Raw genomic sequence first — 24005 nt, forward strand, 5'->3', positions numbered from 1 at the left:
TCAGTCACCATGTTCCCGACTAGCCTAGGCCTGTGGCCAGGAGCGGAGGCATACCGCTGCTGCTCAGCTCAGGCCGTCTGCTCAGGCGGTCAGAGACACTGGCCATGCCACCCATGAGATGCCAGCGTGGGAAATGGCATCTTCCACGCTCTCTCCACAAGATTGGGCTGAGCCCAGACCATCCCACCATCCATGCGGGCTTGGTATAAATGAGACTCTTATACTTAGATTATCCAAAGGCTTTATATATTTGGTAATGATCAATAACAAGATGCCCACACAATCAGAGGTATAACCCAATACCCAACCTAGATATGTCAACTACCTTTGACTGCTACAGGCGCACATACATCCGCTTCCATGCTCCCCTTTCTCTCCCCTTGCTCCTTCTCTTCTTCCTCCTCTTCCTCTCCTTATTCCTCCTCTTCCTCTTCTTACTCCTCCCACCTTAGCTCCTCCCAACTGGCAGAAAAAATATCCTGCTATAAGCCACTGGGACATCTCACCTGATCAAGTTGTGTTTAGGACTTTTGAGGAGAGATGGGGGTGGGAGAGAAGAGTGTATGAATGTGTGTGAATGTTCTTTTGTGTGGGTGCAGGCACATGTGTGCCATGGTATGCATGTGGAAGTCAGAAGACAGCATTGAGGTGTTAGCTCTTGTCTTTCCACCTTGAGACAGGATCTTTGCACTGCTGTGCATGCTAAGTGAGCTGGTCCTCAGATGTCCACCATTCTCTGTCTTAGCCTCCTGTCTCCCAGGAGGGATCACTGGAATGACAGATGCTTGTGCTACTACATTCCACTGCTGAGGCATATCAATTTTGTTAACTTTTTCTTTAGTGATTTTGTACATGTGTATAATACAATCTTCTTAAGATTTAAAGTTTTTTTGTTTGTTTATTGTTGGAGGAAATGTATATGGCACAGCATAGGTGTAGAGGTAAGAAGACAGTTTTGGGGAGTCGGCTGTCTCTTTTCACTGGTCCTGGAAATCAAACTCAGGTCATCAGGCATGTGCAGCAAGCACTTTACACCACTGAGCTCATCTCATTGACTCTATAATACATTCTGGTCACTCTCATCTTTCCACCGTCTCTTATCTCCCTTCCTACCCGCAACAACCCCCTTCTTCTTGTAAGTCCCTGTCACATGTTTGTAGTGGTGAGTTTTTGCTACACCGCTTTGGCTCGTGGGTCACACACTCACACCCACCTAGAAGATATTTTTGGATCCATGAATGAAAGACACACACATCTTATTTTTAACATGCCTTACTAGCTCAGAGTCTGTCTACTTCTAAGCCTCCCACAGGTAGCATGCCCTTCCCTCCGGTACAGGATACTGGCGTTTTTACCTTCTGTGAAGCCCATTGGCCTTTGCTGCCCAAGATGCTTCTGGGCAGCGGATCCGGGGGCCACTTCCCCTTTACGATCATCCTTCTGTAGCTCTAAATCTGTTCTGTCTCTCTCTGCTGGGTCATGGTGATTCTCCCTTTCTTCCTCCTGTGTAGCCCACGCAGCTCTAAGGGTCCCGCCCCATCTCTTTTTGCCGAGCCATTGGCTGTATGGCAATTCTTTATTACAAATGAAATCCAGTTGGGGGCAGAGACTGCAAACAGGTTTGTTTTTTGTTTTGTTTTTGTTTGTTTTTTGTTTGTTTGTTTTTCAGGCTTGTTTTGTTTTGTTTTTGGTAACATGATTATAAAGAGAACACCAGCTGCTACGCATGTTCATGTATTTTTGTTTTGTTGTGATTTGCCAAGTTTAAGCAGAGCCATCATTCATTGGAGCCTGGTGGATATTCTAGGGAAAATTTTAACAGTATATTTTAATTTTAATTAATTAAATTAATTTAAAATTAATTTTAATTTTAACAGTATATTTTAACAGAGCCAAGCATATTGTATTTCATTTTACATGCCTTATATGTTAATATATGTAACTTCTCAATACATTTATTGGCCAATAACAAGGTAGTAAACCCTGTATCACATTCTGAAAATTCTGAGATTAGAAATAGTTATCAGTTTTGTGTGGTAGTGTGAGCATTTAATTCCAGCATTAATAGGCTGATAGAAGTAGGCAGATCTCTGTGAGTTTGAGGCCAGTCTGGTCTATATAGTAAATTCAGGCCAAGGCTGTCCTTAAAAAGAAAAAAAAAAAGAAAAGAATCAGTGTAAAAGTCTCTAATAGTATTAGAGATCTTCTAAAGGTACAAATTTTGCCACATACAAGGATGGACATTTCTGCAAAGAGGAAGATATACAGAGGTGCATAAATCTGTGAAGATATCTTAGTCACAGAATGACCTGCAACAGGAGTTTGGCTGCTTGTAAGGTAATGGTGAGAAGTAAAGCAAACAAGAGCTAAATCATGAAGAGCTGCATCTGCCATGCTGAGACTTGTCTTAAAATAACTGCTATCACATATCCATCTCTCTGAATCAGTGAGGACAAAAAATAAAATAAAATATTTTACTTTTAAATGCTGAATGGAGGCTGGGCATGGTGGCATGTGCCTTTAATCCCAGCACTCAAGAAACAGAGGCAAGTGGATCTTCAGTTTGGGCATAGCCTGTTCTACAAAACATGAATGAGTTACAAGGCTAGAGAGAGAAACCCTGGCCTGAAAAACCAAACAAATGATGGATGGATGGATGGATGGATGGATGGATGGATGGATGGATGGATGGATGGATGGGCATGCTTGCAATGGTTTGAATAAGAGTGACTTCCATCAGCTCATATACTTAAATGCTTAGTGCTTAGTGGCACTATTTGAAAGGATTAGGAGGTGTGGCCTTGTTGGAGTAGATGTGACATTGGAGGAAGTGTGTAGAAATCTTAGCTCTTTCTCCAGGACCATGTCTGCCTGTGTGTTGCCATGCTTCCTACCATCTGATAATAGGCTAAACCTCTGAAACTGTAAGCTAGCCTCAGTTAGGTGCTTTTCTTTATAAGAGTTGTTGTGGTCATGGTGTCTCTTCAGCAATAGAACACTGACTAAGATAAAGATAATGTTGAATGGGGAGATAGCTCAGCCAATAGAGTGCTTGCCAGGTAAGCATGAGTACCTCAGTTGAAATCCCTGTCATTTTTGTAAAAGGCAATTGCAATGGTACACACCTGTAACTTCAGCTCTGAGGAAGGGAGTAGTGCAAACAAATCTTTGGAGGTCAGTGGTCGGCCAGTGTAGCCAAAGTGGTGATTTCTAGTGAGAGACCTTATCTCTTTTTTGTTTGTTTTGTTTTGTTTTTCGAGATAGGGTTTCTCTGTATAGCCCTGGCTGTCCTGGAACTCACTCTGTAGACCAACAGGCTGGCCTCGAACTCAGAAATCCACCTGTCTCTGCCTCCCAAGTGCTGGGATTAAAGGCATGCGCCACTAGTCTGGCCGAGACCTTATCTCTTAAATAAGATGGAAAGCAACTGAGAAAGACACTTGATATCAACCTCTGGCATGCATATGTATTAACACATATACACATGCAAAAAAAATGTTTAAAGAAAACCTTTCTCATTTCTTTTTTCTGTGTTAGTGATTGAATACAGAGGCCTTGTGCATGCTAGAAAAGCATTGCCATGACTGTATTACCAGCCCCTGCTTCTTACTTCTTGATCCACTTAAAAGAAATGTTCTTTCTGCCAATTGATTTCATTACTAGAAAGTATGATATATCTACCAATCTTGTAGAGAATTTAAAACTGAAAAGATTGATCATAGAGCATTTACAAGTGGGAAATAGGACTGGAGGGAAAATGAGCCTTGTCTTTTAAAGTCCAGGGGAGGGGAGAAAAATGTGTAATTTATTTTTACTTCCCATGGTGTTTCTATAAATAAAGCAAGAAAATATCCCACATTACAAACCACCATTACCTGAAGAAAGTGTGTTTTCCAGAAAACTGTATGTTTCCCCAACCACAAATAAACTAGCCAGCTTGATAGGAATTGAGTTTAACTGTTCAAATCCCTTTACCTTTTAGTTGAAGTTCAGCTAGGAAACAGAAACCATAAAGTAATTTAGGCAGAGGAATGTAATATGAATTATTACTAAACTGTATCAGAAAATAGCCTGTAAAATAAACTCTGAAGGATACTCAATGAAACACATTTAAGTAAGAGACCATACCCGAGAGCTGTAGTGGATACCTCATTGATGAAATTCTATTCATAAAGTATGGAGACCAGTAGGTTACTTATCAATATGTTGCCTGGAGACCAGAGCTGATCCTTAGTCACTGATCTAACAGAAGACAAAGTCCAAGACCCATGTTGTCTGTGACTGGTGAACAGACCCACAGGATTTGTTGAATATCACTGTGGTGTGAAGTCTGAATGAATATACAGTGTATTAGAGGACCGTAAGCGGTATCCATTAACTGTTCATTCTTGGCATGTGGCATAGCAATGTGCTACCAGATGTCTTCAAATACCCATACCGCTGGTCATACAGCAATAGCAAGACAGATTGCACTCTGGGACCAGAAAGGGGAAAAAAAAAATTTACACCCTGTGGTGTGTCTCCATTGCCCTCTGCTGGCAAAGGTTAATACTGTATTCATTGTCAGAATGGTTGGAGGCCGGCCAAGTATAATTGAATGGATTTGGAGCCGAAAGACATTTAATAGATAATTGGCACATAATTTGCTTAAAACTCCTAGCCAGCCTTTTACATTATCTGGCATATGATGGATAAAGAAATATAAAATCAGATACTGATGTCTTAGAACTGATCTTCTCTCACAGGTAGCCCTTGATGTTTTACAGACTGATCTGATGCTCACGTCTAAGCCATGCTCTTCTGTAGAAATTAACCACAAAAGAATAACAGGCACTGCCACTGTGTGATCTATAAGATCACACACACCACACACACACACACACACACACACACACACAGAGAGAGAGAGAGAGAGAGAGAGAGAGAGAGAGAGAGAGAGAGGCAAAGACAGACAGAGAGAACCAGCATCACATGCATACTAGGCAAATGCTCTACTACTAAACTACATTCCTACAGTATTGTAGATAATAGAGGTAATCTCTTTAAAATGATTGTGTTCAATAAAGATAGAATGAGTGGTTCCTTCATTACAGGTTGAATAGCAAAGGAATATGTAGAATCATGGTGCCAGAATGCATCTAGTTCGGGCAGTAGAGCGTGATTATCCACTATATTTGTAAAATACAATATCTACTAAAAGTCTTTGCCTCAAGTAGAGACGGGGCTGTGGAATGGGCCTGTGAGATAACTCAGCATGTAAAGGTGCTTGCCTGAATTCAGTCCTCAGGACTCGCATAGGGGTAGAGAAGAACCAGATCTGTGAGGTTGTCTTCCAACCCCTTCTCCAGTTACATAAATTACATAAATAAATGTAACTTAAATTTTTCTTAATTATGTGAATGGATGTTTTGCTTGCATTTGTATCTATGTCCCACATTCATGCAAGGTGCCCTTGGATATAAGAAGAGGTCGTGAAGGAAACCACTGTGATAGGGCTACTACCGAAGTGCAGCTCTTCATAGTTGTTGGCTGCTGGTGGGAGTAGGGGTCAGGGAGGACTCAGTTTTCTTTAAGGGGCTGCCACTGCAAGTTTGACCATGCTCCAATAAGTATATGGGGAACTTAAATTAGACTTGGAATTTTTTTCTTTTTCTGCTTTTGTTTTGGGGGCGATCACAGAGTGGGGGGTGGGGGTGGACCTGGGAGGTCTGAGAAGTAGATTTAATCAGGTACGTTATACAAAAATTCCAAATAATCAATAAAAATATTATGTTGAAAAAGGAAGAGATCATTGAATCTTGTAGAGTTATGAATGATTGTAAGCCACCACGTAGGTGCTAGGAATCAAGTCTGGGTCCCCTGCCAGCCTCTGGGCTGCCTCCAGCATCAGTTAGGAACATATTCTGCTCTTATAGAGGACCAGTTCAATTCCCAGCACCCATATAAGGCAGCTCACAAGTACTTGTAATTCCAGCTCCAGGGAGATCCAGCACCCTCTTGTGCAATTATGTATACAGTCTTGCTCCTCATATACACATAAATTTAAAATAATAAAAATAAATCTTTAAAAACTTTTAATGATGAAATGGCACAAAAAATTTTTAAGTGGAAAACATCTTTTTTATGCTTGGTCAAATGAGATAAGTAACATCTGATCATTTTCTTCAACCTTTTGCAAAAGACAGTTATAAAGGCTTCCCCCAGTTTTACTGTAATTGTGCACACAGAATTCTGTGAAATTCTTACAAATCCATAATTTCTTCAATTCTCAAGTCTTTGTAACTGGTTTATCAGCAAAACCAGATCAGATCCAAAGTAAACTTATTTATAGTCCCCCCCCCCCCGTCTGTCTGTGTGTGTGTGTGTGTGTGTGTGCCCTATAGAACACTCACATGACTTGCTCTGAAAATATTACTGTTATCTACAGGCTGTATCCCTGTCATAGATTATGATCTTCCTTTCAAACTTAAAAAAAAGTCTAAGCGGGCGGTGGTGGCGCACGCCTTTATGTAATCCCAGCACTTGGGAGGCAGAGGCAAATGGATTTCTGAGTTCGAGGCCAGCCTGGTCTACAGAGTGAGTTCCAGGACAGCCCGGGCTACACATAGAAACCCTGTCTTGAAAAACAAAACAAAACAAAAAAAAAGTCTAATTATAAAACACATCTGTTTGCCTCCAAGGGCTTAAATAGGGACTGTGAACATGCGTAAGTACAAACAAATATGGCAGACTGCTTAAGAGGGCAGCATAATATTGTGGACAGTAGCTAGTTTTGATAAATAAATTAGTCCATGTAAAGAAAACACAACCAGAGCTGGGTGTGGTAGTTCACACCTTTAATCACAGCACTGGGGAGACAGAAGCAGGTGGATCTCTGTAAGCTGGGGGCTAGCCTGGTCTACAAAATGGGTTCTAGGACATCCAGGGGCTTTTAAACAGACAAACTCTGTCTCAAACCCAAACAAAACTTCAGTCTTTGATCATGGCAATTCTTTTTATCCTTAGAGGTGATATTCTGTAGTTAGGAGTTAAATATAGATAGTGTGACTATGACTACCTACATCTGTTGATTTTTTTTATACAAAGTAAGTGCTAAAATAAATATAATCAGCTTATTAAAGCTATAGCCCTGATCATTTATACAAGAAAAGAATAACTAGCTTCTGAATTGGAAATTATTTATGTGTGTGTTATGTATTTATATACATATACACACATGTATAAAATGTGTATATATATATGTGTGTGTGTGTGTGTGTGTGTGTGTGTGTGTGTGTGTGTGTATGTTTATATGTATGTATGAAAGTGATAGCAACAGTCTTGTACTTTTTCAATAGGTTAGATACCAAGAACAATTTTATTAGTTTCTGATTCCTCCATGTATGTCTAATGGCACATGACTTTGATCCCTGAACTGGGGAGGCAGAGCAGGGATCAATCTGCTCTCTGTGAGTTCTGGGCCAGCCTGGTCTACATAGTAAGACCCTGGAAAGACAGGGAGCTGGGGAGGAGAAGGAGAGAATCCAAATTACTCACATACTACTGATTTCAAGAAGCAAAGAGTGGTGATGGTGTTTCCAACTTTCTACAGCTATTCGGGGGGAAATAATTTAACTCTTTGATTATGATGGACTACTTTTTCCATGATCATAAAGAAGTATTTCTCAATTTTCAAAAAAGATTTATTTATTTATGTGTGACAGTGCATATATATAAGTGCATACATATATGCATGTTATCTACAGGCTTCATCATACGTGTGTACCATGTGTCTGGTGCCCTCAGAGGTCAGAAGAACATGTCAGATCCTCTGGAATTGGAGTTACTAACATCTGTGAGCTATCATATGGGTACTGGACATCAAACCCAGGTCCTCTGCTAGAGCAGTGAGTGCTCTAAACCACTGAGCCATCTCTCCAGTCCAAAATAGTTATTTTAACACTGATTTTTGTAATATTTTAGGCTCATTTCAGCAATTGTTTCACTTGGATTCTTCCCTTTTATTTCTCTTGTTCTGTACAGATTATCAGCGCCTGATGACTGTGGCAGAAGGCATTACCACACTCTTGTTCCCCTTTCAATGGCAGCATGTTTATGTACCCATCCTCCCTGCTTCTCTGCTACATTTTCTTGATGCCCCTGTCCCTTATCTGATGGGACTTCAGTCAAAAGAAGGAACTGACCGGTCTAAATTAGAACTTCCTCAAGAGGTAAAACTTGTCATTAGTGATGAAGCATGCTATTTGTTGACTTAGGTCCTGGCTTCTTTCATTAAGTAATATTGTCTTTGTACAGTAGGTTACATGTGAATCTCCCAGGTGCTTTGGGGTTAGGGCCTTAGCCTGAAGACTGTTTCTTCTGATACTTTCTATAACACAACCACTAGTTAAATACACTTCAGAGGAGGACAATAACAAATTTTCACAACTATACATTTCTGAAGGTGGTTCAGTAATAGTATGATATAACCATTTTATTCTAAAAGCATTTAACTTCTTTTCCAGACTCATGCTATAATTTTTGTTTTTAAGCAGTGTATTATGGTTCTGTAGAGGAACAGAACTTATAGAATAAATATATATATAGAAAGGGGATTAGTATGATATATAAGCTGTGGTCCAGCTAGTCTAGGAATGCTGTCCAGCAACATGAAGTCCAGGAATCCACTAGTTGCTCAGTCCGTGAATCTGGATATCTCAGCTGGTCTTCAGTAGACATTGGAATCCTGAAGAAGTAGGCTCTAATGTCATTGAAGGAATGGACTTGCTAGCAAGGCGAGAGCAACCAGACAAGCAGAAACTTCCTTCTTTCTGTCCTTATGGAGTAGACTTCCAGCAGAAAACATGGCTCAGATTTGAAGTGGTCTTCCTACCTCAAAATATCTGAATTAAAGGTATATCTTCCCACCTCAAAGATCTAGATTTTAAGTGGATCTTCCCACTTTAAATTAAGCAAAAACACCTCACTGGTGAACACCTCCATTTGGGGGGTTTTAGTTAATTTAGTTGTCAGGTTGATAAGTAAGTACTGTCATATTTAACATTCCTTTAGAATCATTCTTACTGAGTTAAATTTTACTTTTGACCTCCACTGAAAGGAAAGTAATCTCTCAGCAAAATGGGGATAATGGAAACAGTAATGCTTTACCACTTCCCATCTTAGATGTAAGCCAGTTATTAGCCTATCCTAAATGTTCACAGACAGTGCCAAGTTAACAAAAATGTTAATCCTTAGCTTCTTGGCACTTCAATGTTTCTATTCTTTCTCTGCATTGTGTTTTTAAAATATTTAGGAAGAAAATAAGAGTTCTTGAAAGCATTTTAAATTTAATTTTTAACTCTTGTTAATGCAATTCAAAATTGGAATGGAAAGCTTTGAAATAAAATATTGATGAAAGTGGCATGACCTATTTGAAACATGAAATAGCTGATAATGTAATTACATTATTAGCATTCAGTCAGCACCTTCACCTTACTTGTTGTTATTTCTCATAGAAATTCTCATTTTTTAAGAAGTGAATCTAAAATAACACTAAGCCACAGGCATTGTACTGAGTGGCAAATCCTGTAATCAGTCAACCATGTTGCCTTTGGCTAAATTAACTATGTCGTTTAAGAGGAAATAGCTTGATTGAGGCCGTATGAAACAGGTGCATATTGTCCTGTCCTTTGTCAAGGAATAGGGGAATGTTCTCTGACTTCCCTACCTAACTGTCTTCTTTCTCTATTCCCTGAATTTTCTTGTTTTCTCCTTAATTATATTAATGAAGTATCTTGTTGGTTTAAAGAAGTAAATTCTTTGCATTTTCAAAGGAAAAGAAATAGACTAACCAAATGGATTTTTGTTTAAAAAATGTTTTTAGTTTCTTATTGATTTTATGTGTATGTGTATCATTGTTTATCAAATGATATAAGAAATTTAATTTAAATATATAAAAGTTCTTCCCAGGTATATGAATACCTTTTAGAATATTTTAACACCACTTAATATACATATAGTTGGAAGATCTTTCTTTGTTTCATCTGACTCTAAAGATAAGCCAGTTAAATTTCCTAAAAACCCTCAGAATGATGTCTGTGATTTTCTAGGGTTCTTTTTTTCCAATCATGAGCTCATCACACAAACTCATCTATCTATTCATATAATGGGATAATATGAAATAACATGAACCAACTATAAAAATAAGCAGTGTTTCTGTGTAGAAACTATACGTTAAGAGCCTCATTGTTTTAGAAGAAAAAGCTAACAATGTGTCTCTTCACTCTGGAAGCATTATATAGTGAAATGAAATAAACAGCCTCACATAATTTTAAGGAGGAAGTAGACATAAAAAAATTAGTCTTCTTAAGATGAGTGTAGTGTTTCATACCTTTAATCCTAGCACTTGGGAGGCAAAGGCAAGTGGATTTCAGTGAGTTTGAAGCCATCCTGGCCTACATAGAGAGTTCCAACACAGCCAGGGCTACATACATAGTGAGAACCTGTCTCAAAAAAAAAAAAAATGTGCTCACTTCAGCAGCACATATACTAAAACTGGAACGATACAGAGAAGATTAGCATGGCCCCTGTACAAGGAAGACACACAAATTTGCGAAGCATTCCAAATTTTATATATAAATATATGTATGTAAATATATATATTAAATATAAAAGTCTTCTACAAAGAGACTTAAATGTGCACTACATGATGCTTCCCTCTCCTTTCTCCTGAAAACTCTGAAACGAAATAATGACTAAATCTAGCAAGAAAGTTTCTAAAAATAGTTATGAAAATGGCAAGCTTACAAAATAGTTATTTTAGGAAGGTATGATTTTAGTTGTTGGGTGTCTAATGTAACTTCCTAGACTTATAATTAACCACCTACTCTCTTTCCCATGATTCCAAAATGATAGATGTTAGTAGCCGTTTGTTGTATTGTCTTTTAGGGAGTAGCATGGGGAGGGGGAAGGTAGAAGAATGCAGTTCTAGGCATTGATTACAGAGTCTGGGACCTTACCTTCAACCATTCTTGCTCATCTTTACTGAATTAGAAAAAAAAAAGTGGTGGCTGGAGAAATGACTCAGCAGTTAAGAGCACTGGGTCTTCCAGAGGACCCAGCACGCACATGACAGCTCACCACTATCTGTAATTTCAGTTTCAGGGCTTCTGACACCCTCACACAGACACATATGCAGGCAAAACACCAGTGAACAAAAAATATATTGCTGGGGGCACCTTCCCCTGTGCTTTGACAGGGAGTCTTGCAGAAGAGGTAAGTAGTCGAGGGGCGTGAGGGAGTCTGGTATCAGTGGTCCAGGGAATCTCGAAGCTCTGACCGACTAGCAATCCAGTGCTTCTTTATTTATACAGGAGTCACAGAACAAAGACAGACTGATGATTACAGATTGTGTTTGATTTTTTTATTGTATGTCCAAGGTTACAAGTTCAGTCCCAATTAAAAAAATACAAACAGATTTTATTTTGTTTTTTTTTTTTTCATTTATTCATTTAATGTATATGAGTACACTGTCGCTGTCTTCAGACACACCAGAAGAGGGCATCAGATCCCATTACAGATGGTTGTGAGCTACCATGTGGTTGCTGGGAATTGAACTCAGGACATCTGGAAGAGCAGTTGACGCTCTTAACCACTGAGCCATCTCTCCAGCCCAGATTTTATTTTTATTATGAGCCCTATAACTCCAATTTAAAGAATCTAAAGAATGTCTCCTCCAAAGCAAACACATCTATTATGACAGCCTGAAAACACTCTAGACAAACAGAAAATATCCGAAATGGTCTTTTTATGAATAGCAAATACTAATACCTAACTTCTTTTACTATATGTTTCATCATCTATGCTATAAAGTAGGAAAAGTTTATTTTAGTCAATCTATCTTATTTACTGAGTTTTATACCTTCAGGAGTGTAACCTGTATGCCCCCCTCCACCCCCATCTTTAAACTACATTTTCAGAGAGCTCTAAGCTATAATAAAAAGAGACCTTGAATCTGTAACCTGTTCTCCTGGCCAGTCAGAGTTTATCAATTCTCTCTGTTTACTTTGCACCGATTATACTGTTTTGAGTTTGCTCAGGGGATATACCAAGAAGATTCCTTAAGCAGTGGCCTCATCTAGCTATGTGTTTTTCTGTGCTTAATGGTCTCCAGGACATAAGGAAGACTTCCAAATAGTGGCCAGATAAAGTTAATTTTAAGATTTTCCTAAAAAGACTCAGACACAATTTTTCTTAGGAAAAGGCATAAAATGAATCATAATGCAGAAAGTCCCCAGGAATGCAGCATGCAGAGACCAAAACTCAATGGTTAGAGAATGGAGAGCAGCAGCTGCAGCATGTGGCTCAGCTTTGCTGGAACTGTGCCAAACAGCTGTGCTGGCTTCATGACCCTCGGTGTTTTCAGTGGATATGGCTGTGCCAATATATATTTTTAAAAAAAAGAAAAAAGAAGAGAAAAGAAAAAAAGTTCAGAGAAACGCGTTTTTTAGTGCATCTTGCCTTAAGATTCTGAGGAAATACGTATTTTATTTCATTTTTGCTATAGAGACTGGATGGGTCTTACTAAGTAACTCTGGCTGGCCTGAACTCAATACATAGACCAGGTTGATCTCGAACTCACAGATATCTGCTTGCCTTGAGTGTTGGGACTAAAGATCTATGACACCAGGCCTGGCATATGTATTGCTTTTAATTAGAGCTAATATCATGAGTTTTCAGGCACTGTTACTCAGAAATATAGAAATTAGAAATATAGAAATAGACACTTCCTTTGGATGCAGCTTACTAGCAGACCACGTCTCGGCCTCACCAGGAAACTACTAAAGTTCCTCTGGGATCAGATAGAGTTTTATAAGAACATAATGGATGGAGAGAGGAAAACCTGCAGTGGCTGTGAAGGTCCTGATATGAAATTAATATCTTTTTTTTTTTTTTTTTTTTTTTGGTTTTTCAAGACAGGGTTTCTCTGTGTAATTCTGGCTGTCCTGGAACTCACTCTGTAGACCAGGCTGGCCTCGAACTCAGAAATCCACCTGTCTCTGCCTCCCAAGTGCTGGGATTAAAGGCGTGCGCCACCACCGCCCGGCTAAATTAATATCTTCTGATGGTCATGAATTTATTGTAAAAAGAGAACATGCATTAACATCAGGAACAATAAAGGCCATGTTGAGTGGTCCAGGTCAGTTTGCCGAGAATGAAACCAACGAGGTCAATTTTAGAGAGATCCCTTCACATGTGCTATCAAAAGTGTGCATGTATTTCACCTGCAAGTTTCGCTATACTAACAGCTCCACTGAAATTTCTGAATCCCAATTGCACCTGAGATTGCACTGGAACTGCTGGTGGCCGTGAACTTCCTAGATTGTTAAATAAAATAAATTACAATAAACTTAATTTTTTTCAGTATTTAATACCTGTAGTTCAGTTAGTAATTTTTTCACATATAGCATGCTGCCTGTATGAAATCAAAGTCTAAAGTTAATTGCTGAGCAGATTCCTCCTCTCATTTTCGTAGCAGAGTTGAAATCTGTTTGCTACATCAACAAATTAAGGATGTTTCACAAGCCAAAAATTAAATAAATAATGCCAGTTTACAGGTGGTTTGCTTTCTCCTTTGGATGTGACCTTTAAAATTATAACTGATACAGCAAATCCTGGAGTGTAAGAATAAATGAGTATTCTACAGGTAAATACAGGGGCTTTTTATGTTTTGGGTGTTTCTGTAAGAACCAGTTCTGATCTTAAGCCACTGAGCATTACTAGAGTTATGCAAACAATTACATGAAAAACATGCTGATAACTTAGCCAAACCTTGATTTTTGTAACTCAGAGAATAAGAGTTGAAATTTCTTTGTGTTTTTTGATAAACTGCAGTATTGTTTAAGTGCATAAAAAGAAATATAGAAACAAATATGAGCATATTTGTTTTATCATGTGTACAGTACTTCATGGGGTCTTGTGGAAGAATTTTTTAAAAAAAACTATAATAGCGTCAAAAAAGAGAAGGCAATTTAACAAAATTTCTTTTGTTGAAGTTTTTGGGTTTTTTAAAAAGATTTATTTATTTATTTATTTATTTATTGTATATGAATACACTGTAGCTGTCTTCAGACACAGCAGAAGAGGGCATTGGATCCTATTACAGATAGCTGTGAGCCACCATGTGGTTGCTGGGAATTGAACGCAGGACCTCTGGAAGAGCAGCTAGTACTCTTAACTGCTGAACCATTTCTCCAGATTTTTTTTTTTTTTTTTTTAAGAGAAAGGGCCTTTGGATTTTCTTCAGTAGATTATCAGGGGCTTGCATTCGTTTCTGCTTTGTTGATAGTAAGGCCCTTTGGGGCCCTTCTAAGCAAACACAGGAAGCTATGAGAGGCTTATATGTGAATGTGAAGATAGGCAGTAACTTAGGTGCCAGATTCTCATCTGGCAATACATTTGCAGAACAGCATTGATTTCATGAGTATAAGCAAGATATCAAGTGCTTTCTCTCTTTTCTTAAATAGGAGAGGGATGAAAACAGAAAGAAAGCAGGGAAGTATCAGTACAGAAGTTTGAAATGAAAGTGCCGAGAGATTTCTGACTAACAGACTAACAGTGAAGATGAGCTGGGAGTGGTCAGGTAGCACAGGCCTTTAATCCTAACACTTAGGAGGCTGAAGTGAGCAGATCTTGTGAGTTCAAGACCAGCCAGGGATACTTGAAACCTTGTCTCAAAATAATGAGTAAGTGAATAAATTCCAAAAGCTATTAAAGAGCTATTTGAATTATGACAACCTACCTTCTCCCTGCTATGCTCCCAGTATATCCTGTTCTCTAGAGGCCAAAGAAGAGAAAACTGCTGATGTAGGAAATAAGGAAAAATGAAGGAATAGGAACTGTCCATAAAACCTGTCAGAGTCACAGGTGTGTGTGTGGAGATACACATTAGAGCAGGTTCCAGAAAACCACCTAACTTGCTGGCTTCCACTAAAAGTCTAGACTTAAATATTACATCAGATTCTAGGAATGATTGTCGATTACATGTTTTTGAACAAGGGAAAATCCTGGATTTTTTTTTATTGAGTTTAACTTGAGACTTGACTTTACTTCTGGCAAGTCGAAGGTATAAATAAATTTGGAAAATACTTCATCTGATTTCTGTCATACCTTTTTATCAAACCAAGAACATCTTCTGATGCTGGGGATATAGCCCAAGTTAGCACATGTACCTGGGTCCTATTCCCAGCAAGGTGGGATATGGAAAAGTAAATTTGGGGTAGGGGAGAAGAAAGAGAGAAAAAGGAGAGTGTCTTAGGATTTCATTGCTGTGAAGAGACACCACAACCAAGGCAACTCTTTAAAGAAAAATTTAATTGGAACTGACTTACAATTTCAGAGGTTTAGTCCATTATCACCATGATGGAAAGCATGGTAGTGTACAGGGAGACATGGTGCTGGAGGAGCCAGGAATTCTACGTCTTGATCTGCAGGCAGCAGAAGGATACTGTACACCACACTGACCATAGTCTGAGCATTTAAGAGACCTCGAAGTCTACCTCCACAGTGACACACTCTCCAACAAGTCCACAGCTCCAAACAGTGCCACTCCCTATGGGCTAAGCCTTCACACAAGTGAGTCTTTGGGGGCCATTCTCATTCAAATTCCCCACAGAGAGGGAGGGAAAAGGAAAGAGAAGAGAAAAAAAAATATTTTCTGAAGATGGCATATCTCTAGTCTTAATACCTGGGAAGTTGAAGCAGTATACCAGCCTTAGCTACATAGCAAGGTAGGGCTAGCCTGGTTTATATGACCTTGTCTCAAAAAATAAAAAGAAAGGAAATAGCCAGGCGGTGGTGGCGCACGCCTTTAATCTCAGCACTTGGGAGGCAGAGGCAGGCAGATTTCTGAGTTCGAGGCCAGCCTGGTCTGCAGAGTGAGTTCCAGGACAGCCAGGGCTACACAGAGAAACCCTGTCTCGAAAAACCAAAAAAAAAAGAAAGGAAAGGAAATAACAAATACTAGTGAGAATGTGGAGAAAGAAGAACCATCACACACTGCTGGTGGGAATATAAATTAATAAAGCCAATATGAAAGTGACTATGGAAGTCCCTAAAAAAATGAAAAATCGAACTACCTTATGATCCAGCTATAACATTCCTGGGTATACACCCAAAGGAATCTAAGTCCAAGTACCACAGAGATCCCTGCACCTCCATGCTTATTGATGCATTATTCATAGTAGCCAAGATAGGGGATCAGTAACCACAAATAGAATAATCAGAAAAATGTGGCTTGCATACACAATGAAATTTTATTCAGACACAAAAGGAAGTTATTTCATTTGATAGAAAATGAATGAACTAGAAAAAAAGCCTGCTCACAAAGACAAATATTATTGCCAGGGAATAGTCCCTTTTACCAATTCTTAGTCTCATAAAATAAGACAACTCAGAAAGAAACTTAAAGACAATTAGAGTTTGAGAGAAAAACAATACTAGGCATGGTAAAAATCTCACAGTCTGGGAAGATCTACATAGATTTAAAAAAAAAAAAGTTGCGTTTGCATTACAAAACAGTGGCAGATTCAGCACTGACATTCTTCTACCACCTGCATGGGAGACAGGGCCTTCAGAAGGACAGTAAAGATGCTCAGAGGTAACTGACTTAGAATTGTGGTCAGCATCTGAAAAGGTAAATTTTTTAAAAAAAGATAAGAAAGAGAGACTTTCCTAGAAAGCAAAGGTTTAGTTAGCCTTGAGGATATGTAAGTAACTACCGTTTGGGAAGGCTTCTAGGGCATGTAAGTACCTATCTCATTAAAGAGATAGTTATTCCTCCCATCTTTTCGACAAGTCTTTAAGTAAAACAGACAGCTTTCCTGAGGGGCAGTTTGCTATCTACATGATTGTGTTAATCAAGGTTCTCCAGAGGAACAGAACGTATGAATGGAGGGGGAAATTATATACAGAGAGAAAGAGAAGGAATTTATTAGAATGCCTTACAGGCTCTGATCCTCCTAGTCTAAAATGACTGTCTACCAACAGAAGGTCCAAGAATCCAGTAGCTGCTTACTTAGTCTATGAGGCTGGATTTCTCAGCTGGTCTTCAGTATACACTAGAATCCTGAAGAAGTAGGCTCTAATGCCAATGACAGAATGGACTTGCTAGCAAGAGTGAGATCAAGCAGGCAGAGAGAGGGAGCAGACTTCCTTTTTCCTTGTGATTTGGTCTCACTATGTAGCTGTCCTGGAACTCACTATGTAGACCAGACTGCCTTTGAACTCAGCGACCCACCTTCCACTGTCTCAGGAGTGCTGGGATTAAAGATGTGTGTTACCATGCCTGACTTCAATTTTTGTTTTTACTGCTACTAGAGAGGTAAGCAGGTTACAGCAAAGCAGGGAAGTCTCTGCTATAGGCCTCAAATATTAATTGTTGACATTCCTAGTCTTTAGGTTGGTAGAAGCTAAAGTGTCTCATTGGTACTTATAAAAATGTTAGGCCAAACACAGATGGGCAGTAATGCTATTCAGGAGGCAAAAAATAGCACAAGATAATTTGGCTCTGGATCTGCAACATTGGAGCCCTTGAAATCACTTCAGTTTTAATCAGTCAGCCTTGTACGAGTTAAAAAACCCCTTTCTGTTTTTCTCTTTTTCCATTTCAGGCTAATCTGTGCTTCGTAGATATTGACAACCATTTTATTGAGTTGCCTGAAGAATTTCCACAGTTCCCCAATAAAGTGGATTTTATCCAAGAGCTGTCTGAAGTTCTTCTCCAATTTGGGATTCCTCCCGAGGGCAACCTACATTGTAGTGAGAGTGCCACCAAATTGAAGAATATGGTTCTGAAAGATTTGGCTAATGACAAAAAGAATGGAAATGTCCCCAACAACAGCGTCAGCGTGTATGAGTTACTGAAGGGCAGTGAAACCATAGCCCGCCTCCAGGCTCTTGCCAAGAGGACTGGAGTGACTATGGAAAAAATTGACCTCCCAGCTTCTCTGAATGAAAAAGAAAAGGATTTAAAGTTGCAGTGTGAAGAGGCAGACTTGAGGGACTACCAGCTCAATGTACAGCTGCGAGAGGTCTTTGCTAACCGCTTTACACAGATGTTTGCAGATTATGAAGCATTTGTGATTCAGACTGCCCAGGACATGGAGTCCTGGCTGACCAATCGGGAACAGATGCAGAACTTTGACAAAGTAAAAAGAACTATAGTTTTCCTCCTTATGATTATCAACAGCCTAAACTACTACTCTTTTTAACTTTTTTTAATAACATTCTTTTTTTCTTTCTTTCCTTCCTTCTAAATTATCTTTAATCGGTTCTTTTTTTTTTTTTTTACAGTCCAGTCATTATCCCCTTCCTGGTCCACCCTCTTCCCAGTTCCTCTTCCCATTCCTCCTCCCTCCCCCACCCCCACCCCCACCCCACCCCGTCTCCAAGAGGATCTTTTTAGCTTTGTTTTGTTTTGTTTTGTTTTGTTTTGTTTGTTTTTCGAGACAGGATTTCTCTATGTAGCCCTGGCTGTCCTGGAACTCACTCTGTAGACCAGGCTGGCCTCGAACTCAGAAATCCGCCTGCCTCTGCCTCCCAAGTGCTGGGATTAAAGGCATGCGCCACCACCGCCCGGCTCCGGCTCTTTTTTGCTTTTTAAACACAAGTTTTTCCTTTTTTTTTTTTTTCCATTCCATTAGGTACTTTATGCTAGATAAAATAGTTTCACAAGAGAACAAGTCCTTGGGAGGTAGAAGCAGAGGAATGCAAGGCTGTCCTCTGCTTTGTAGTAAGTTTGAGAACAGCCTGAGAAACCTGAGACCGGTCTCAAAAACAAAAAAGCAAATTGACCGCTCATAAAACTGGCCTTTAAATTGTGTATTAAATTGCTATATCTTAACTTTCTGTACTTGAACAATGTTTAAATTATAGGAACTTGATTTTTGCAAGTTTTTTGATTTTCACTTGTTTTATGACTAAGTCTAAAAAAAACTAAACCTGTTCCTTTTTTCTAAGAGATTCTTACTGAGCCGGGCAGTGGTGGCGCACGCCTTTAATCCCAGCACTTGGGAGGCAGAGGCAGGCGGATTTCTGAGTTCGAGGCCAGCCTGGTCTACAGAGTGAGTTCCAGGACAGCCAGGGCTAAACAGAGAAACCCTGTCTTGAAAAACAAAAAAAAAAAAAAAAAACAAAAAAAGAGATTCTTACTGATAGTTTAGTTTTCACCCAGTGATATAGGTCACAGTTTGTTCGTGTAAAGGTAACAGTTGAGTTTCATAAGCCTAATTTTTATGTCTTTCGTATCCTAAAAGAGAACGAATGAATAAATTGGGTTTCATGACCGTTACTCTAGGATTATGTTCTAGAGTTTTTAGAAAAGGAGACTAGAAAATGTATCAGCTTTTACTGTCCTGTGGAAGTGACTTTCCAGGTGTGCTGCCTTCTGTCCAGTGTTGTTCATATGCCCCAGGTTTCTCCAACAGACACAGCACTAGAGATGCCCAGGAAGTCTTTTAGGCCACGGGGATGCAGTTCAGTCCTCTGCCTCTGTTACTGAACAAACATCACTCTGCTGTTAGAACGTGTCATAGAAGAACTCCCAAAGGAGCCATTACACTCCAAGATGCTAAATGTTTGATTTTGGAGCATCTGACAAATAGGTTTTTACTAAATGTTTGTGTAGTATCAAAGATTATTTTCTGATTTCACCAGATCTTTTTTCCTATGGAGGATAATGTATTATGTGCATCAGGATTTACTGGTGTACTTAATGCTTGATTAAATTTTTTTAATGTTGAGAAACCTTTTTTTGAAATATATTTCTGCCCTATGAGCTGCCTTCATTTTTGCTTAATTTTACTATAATTTTTCTCCAGCTTAAGAACTAAACTTATGTATTCATGATCTGTCTTTGGAGCAGTTCAGATTCTGATTTAAGTTCATATCCTAGTGCCTTTTTCTTTTTTATGCTTTATGTAGTTTCATACTAGAAGTGGGGTTCTTTCTGTATAACCCCTAAGAAAATGAAAAGTAGGGCTGGTGAGATGGCTCAGTGGTTAAGAGCACTGACTGCTCTTCCAGAGGTCATGAGTTCAAATCCCAGCAACCACATGGTGGCTCACAACCATCTATAATGATATCTGATGCCCTCTTGTGGGGTGTCTGAAGACAACTACAGTGTACTTACATATAATAAATAAATAAAAATTTTAAAAAAAAAAAAAAAAAAAAAGAAAATGAAAAGTACATGTTAGGTTCCAGAACGCTGTGGACTTCTTACTTTTTACAAAGGAAATATAAAGGGCATAGTAGTCTTGCAAGCCAACTTCTGGTTGATTTTAAATTTTATAGAACACAAGAATCTGAAAATCAAAGGCCTGATGAGGGGGAGGCCATATTCTGTTCTATAAAAAGTAAATTTGATGTTCATCTGTGAAATAGCACTTAAGGAGGTGAACTGATTTCTAGAGAGTACTGTGAGTCTGTCTGGGTATTTGGACTTACATAATTGCATTCAAACTCTGGAAGCACCTAAATTGAAAAGTGGATTCTATGAAGGTTTTATTAAAAGTCTCCTAAAGTATTGAGATGGAAAACTTAGATATGCCAGGAAGTAGATGGTGAGTACTAAGCAAAGCATCTTATGTTTCAACTGCACCCCCCCAGTCAGAGCGGCCCCCCATCTGTGTCCGAACTGCCCCCATCTGTGTCAGAACTGTTCCCCATCTATGTCAGAACTGCCCCCATCTGTGTCTTCTTTGGGCTCTGATACACCGAGTCCACTCTGAAGAGTGAAAGAATGAAAAGCAAACCAACACAGTGAGTAAAACAGGAATTCAGTTACAAGTTTGAGCTGATATTAACCAATTAGAATCCCTACATACTCACACATGAACCTGCAGAGCACAAAAAAATGTGAACACTTAAGATTAAAATCCAATTATAAATTATTACATCAGGCTGGTCAGTGGTAGTGCACGCCTTTATGTAATCCCAGCACTTGGGAGGCAGAGGCAGGCAGATTTCTGAGTTCAAGGCCAACCTGGTCTATAGAGTGAGTTCCAGGACAGCCAGGGCTACACAGAGAAACTCTGTCTCGAAAAACAAAACAAAAAAATTATATCAGACAGGCTAGTAGAAGAAAATAATAGCCTGTATGTTTTTGAAGGTCCACTTCTATGATTTTTTTGTTTTTAGGCAATGTTCTCAGACAGTTGTGTCTGAGTTTGATCTTGAGTTAACAAGAGTGAGCCTAGAAAAACATCTACTTGACCAAAAGAACTTTATCAATAGGCACAAATTCTACACTGTCATTTTTAAGTTCTTGAATAATCATGCAAATTACTGTAATATATACATATATATCTCAGTTATACATCTAGCAGCCGTCTGGTAGACGTTCATTTCCTAAGCTGGAATCAGAGTACAGAAGAGATTACTCACAGGGGAGAAGAATCACAATGTAATGGTAAATGAAGTGAGTGGTTGACAATCCATTGTATAGTGACATACCCACCATCGTTCGCTAATGTTCTCTATTCTCCATTATGGTCATCAGGATACTAATATAAATCAGTTCCAAAAGGTAAGATCAATACCAAAGCCCTAAGTGACCTAAAGTCTATAACTTAGGGAAAAAGAAAAACAAACAGATTTGCAAGACTTTTTAAATGCCAAGTATCAGTTTTATGTGTAATAAGTTTGAAAAGTAATGACCTTAACAACAAACTTCAGTTTCATCTTTTATAATATTAACATAAAAGTAATAATTTGCCAATTATCTCTTTACAGGCTTCTTTCCTCTCTGACCAGCCTGAGCCTTACCTGCCATTTCTTTCACGCTTCATTGAAACACAGATGTTTGCCACATTTATTGATAATAAAATCATGTCTCAATGGGAAGAGAAAGACCCTCTGCTTCGGGTCTTTGATTCTCGGATTGAAAAGATCAGATTGTATAATGTGAGGGCACCTACCCTGAGGACATCTATATATCAGAAATGCAGCAGTTTAAAAGAAGCAGGTATATTTACCATATATTGTTTTTTTTTTAACGTGCACAATCATTTCTTTTTATAAACTGTTGACTTTTTCAACACAAAAATCATTTTCTTTTTGGGAGGGGAGAAGGGAAGCTCAAAACAGAGTTTCATTGTGTAACTCTGGCAATCCTGGAACTTGCAATGTAAATCAGGCTGCCCTCCAACTCAGATTTGCCTGTCTCTGCTTCCTGAATGCTGGGATTAAAGGCATGGCCCATCACCACTAAACTACAAAATTACATTTTGGGACATCATGAATAATCCTGGTGTTAGCAAGAAGTGTTTTGGTAATTTCAGATTTCTGTGAATTTCTATTCCTGTGGACATTCCTTTTCCTTTACCCTGAACAAGAAAAGATAATAATAAATTGAATTGTTTGACAAGAAGATGCAGATTTTTGTTATTTTTCTTGTGTTGGGAAAAAAAATGTTAACTTCTCTCTTGCTATTGATGTTGCCTTCTTACTCATCACCTCTTGTCTCTAGCTATTAATTTAAAATAGTAAACCTGAAATTGGGTATAGTAGTACCTGCGTAAATCCTAGCACTAGGGAGTCAAAGCAAGAAGGACCAGGAGTTTAAGGCCAGCCTGGGAAGTGTAGTAAGAGTCAGTCTAAAGTAAAACCAAAACAAAAAGGAAATCTGAGACACTGTCTAGTTTTCATAACTAAAACAGTTCTTATTTGCTTTGTGGTAATAAGTTACATAGTTTCATTTCTTGAAATGAAACCTCTAGACGTTTGCATTCAAACTAAAGAGTCTCTCAACCCTAACATCAGTTTCCCCCAAAGAATGAGAAGTTTTCCTGGTCTTGTCTGATAGTACTTTACAGTCTGTTAAATTAATAATCATACCAGAAGCCAGCATCTGAGTCCTTCCTGTGTGTCGGTCTTTATGCCAGTGTTTGCCTTGACATGCCTTTTTATTTGTAGTCTTAATGACAGGGTATATGCATAGATATTTTCTCATTCTGTGGGTTAGGAAACTGAAAGATGGAAGAACTTGGTTGTGGTTCTATAGCAAGTTATTGGTAGAGCCATGAGTTGGATCCAAATCTGACTGATTTCTAATATCTAAAGCCTTAATCTTTTTAGTGGTTTTTATTCATTAACAAATATGTAAAATGTCCCAATTCATATAGTTTTATACATTTATGCTTCACTCCTAACCATTCTTTGCTGAGTAGAGATACATATTACACAAATGCCTCTTCCTTTATTTCTTTTCATTCAGTAAAAAGTGGCACTTTTAATTTTAGACCACAGATAAGAAGCTCTTCTCGCCCTGCTTCTCGTGCTTGCTCACCTTCTCATCTCTATTGAAATAGCTCAGTCATGAGAGGAATAGAGTGGCTTTAGAGTTGTCAAGGGAAGAAGTATTAAATGATAATTTTTATGCAGTGCTCATAGTCTTCAACATCACTCTGTATTCCCACGTATAAAGGCAACTTCCTGGAGCCCCTTCAGGAAGTGGCAAGTGCCTCTGTGTTTCTAGAACCTGAGGAGACAGAATAAGTGAAGTTGTTTGCTCAGAGAATTGACTTCCGATCCTTTTAATAGTTACATAAACACCTCATTTGGGAAACTTCCTTCTTCTCTCTTCCTGACAGAATTTTTAAAATGGAATTAAGTACCAATTCCTTAGCTTAATGTGCCTCTGGAAAATCTTACTAATTAAAATGGATTTTCTTTTTGCCTCCCGGAGCTTGATAATCCCACTCTCATCACAGAAATTGTGTGAACTTCCTGAAAATATACCACTAGAGACTTAGCATTTAAGAAAATAAGATTAGGTTAAGACCATAGTTCCCTAGAAATTTTAAAGACTTTTGAAAAAATAAAAGAAGACTGTCTGTCTATGGTGCCCTCTATCCCTCACAGCGCGCTCGCTCTCTCTCTCTCTCTCTCTCTCTCTCTCTCTCTCTCTCTTCCCACCCCGTGTGTGTGTGTGTGTGTGTGTGTGTGTGTGTGTGTGTGTGTGTGTG

General features: G+C 38.8%; 2 protein-coding genes and 1 non-coding gene across 6 annotated transcripts in view; all 3 read left to right on the top strand.

Moving 5' to 3' along the window:
- The window catches only part of Dennd5b (DENN domain containing 5B), a 132829-nt gene that overhangs the window by 49092 nt on the left and 59732 nt on the right, over nucleotides 1–24005 (top strand). For all 4 annotated transcript variants that reach the window (XM_028757571.1, XM_028757572.1, XM_028757573.1 and 1 more), the window contains 3 exons: nucleotides 8023–8210; nucleotides 17649–18185; nucleotides 21772–22003. In XM_028757571.1, coding sequence (XP_028613404.1) covers nucleotides 8023–8210; nucleotides 17649–18185; nucleotides 21772–22003 — 957 coding nt within the window. The remainder of the gene's footprint in view (nucleotides 1–8022; nucleotides 8211–17648; nucleotides 18186–21771; nucleotides 22004–24005) is intronic.
- On the top strand, nucleotides 10504–10610 carry LOC114612646. The gene has a single exon (XR_003710062.1). It is a non-coding gene; the product is annotated as a U6 spliceosomal RNA (small nuclear RNA).
- On the top strand, nucleotides 12861–13350 carry LOC114612601 (elongin-C-like). Its single transcript, XM_028757575.1, has 2 exons — nucleotides 12861–12905; nucleotides 13075–13350. Exons 1-2 carry the CDS (start codon nucleotides 12861–12863, stop codon nucleotides 13348–13350), a joined length of 321 nt encoding a protein of 106 aa, XP_028613408.1.

Source organism: Grammomys surdaster, unplaced genomic scaffold (genome assembly GCF_004785775.1).
Source record: "Grammomys surdaster isolate TR1022 unplaced genomic scaffold, NIH_TR_1.0 126176, whole genome shotgun sequence".
NCBI classification, from domain to species: Eukaryota; Metazoa; Chordata; class Mammalia; order Rodentia; family Muridae; genus Grammomys; species Grammomys surdaster.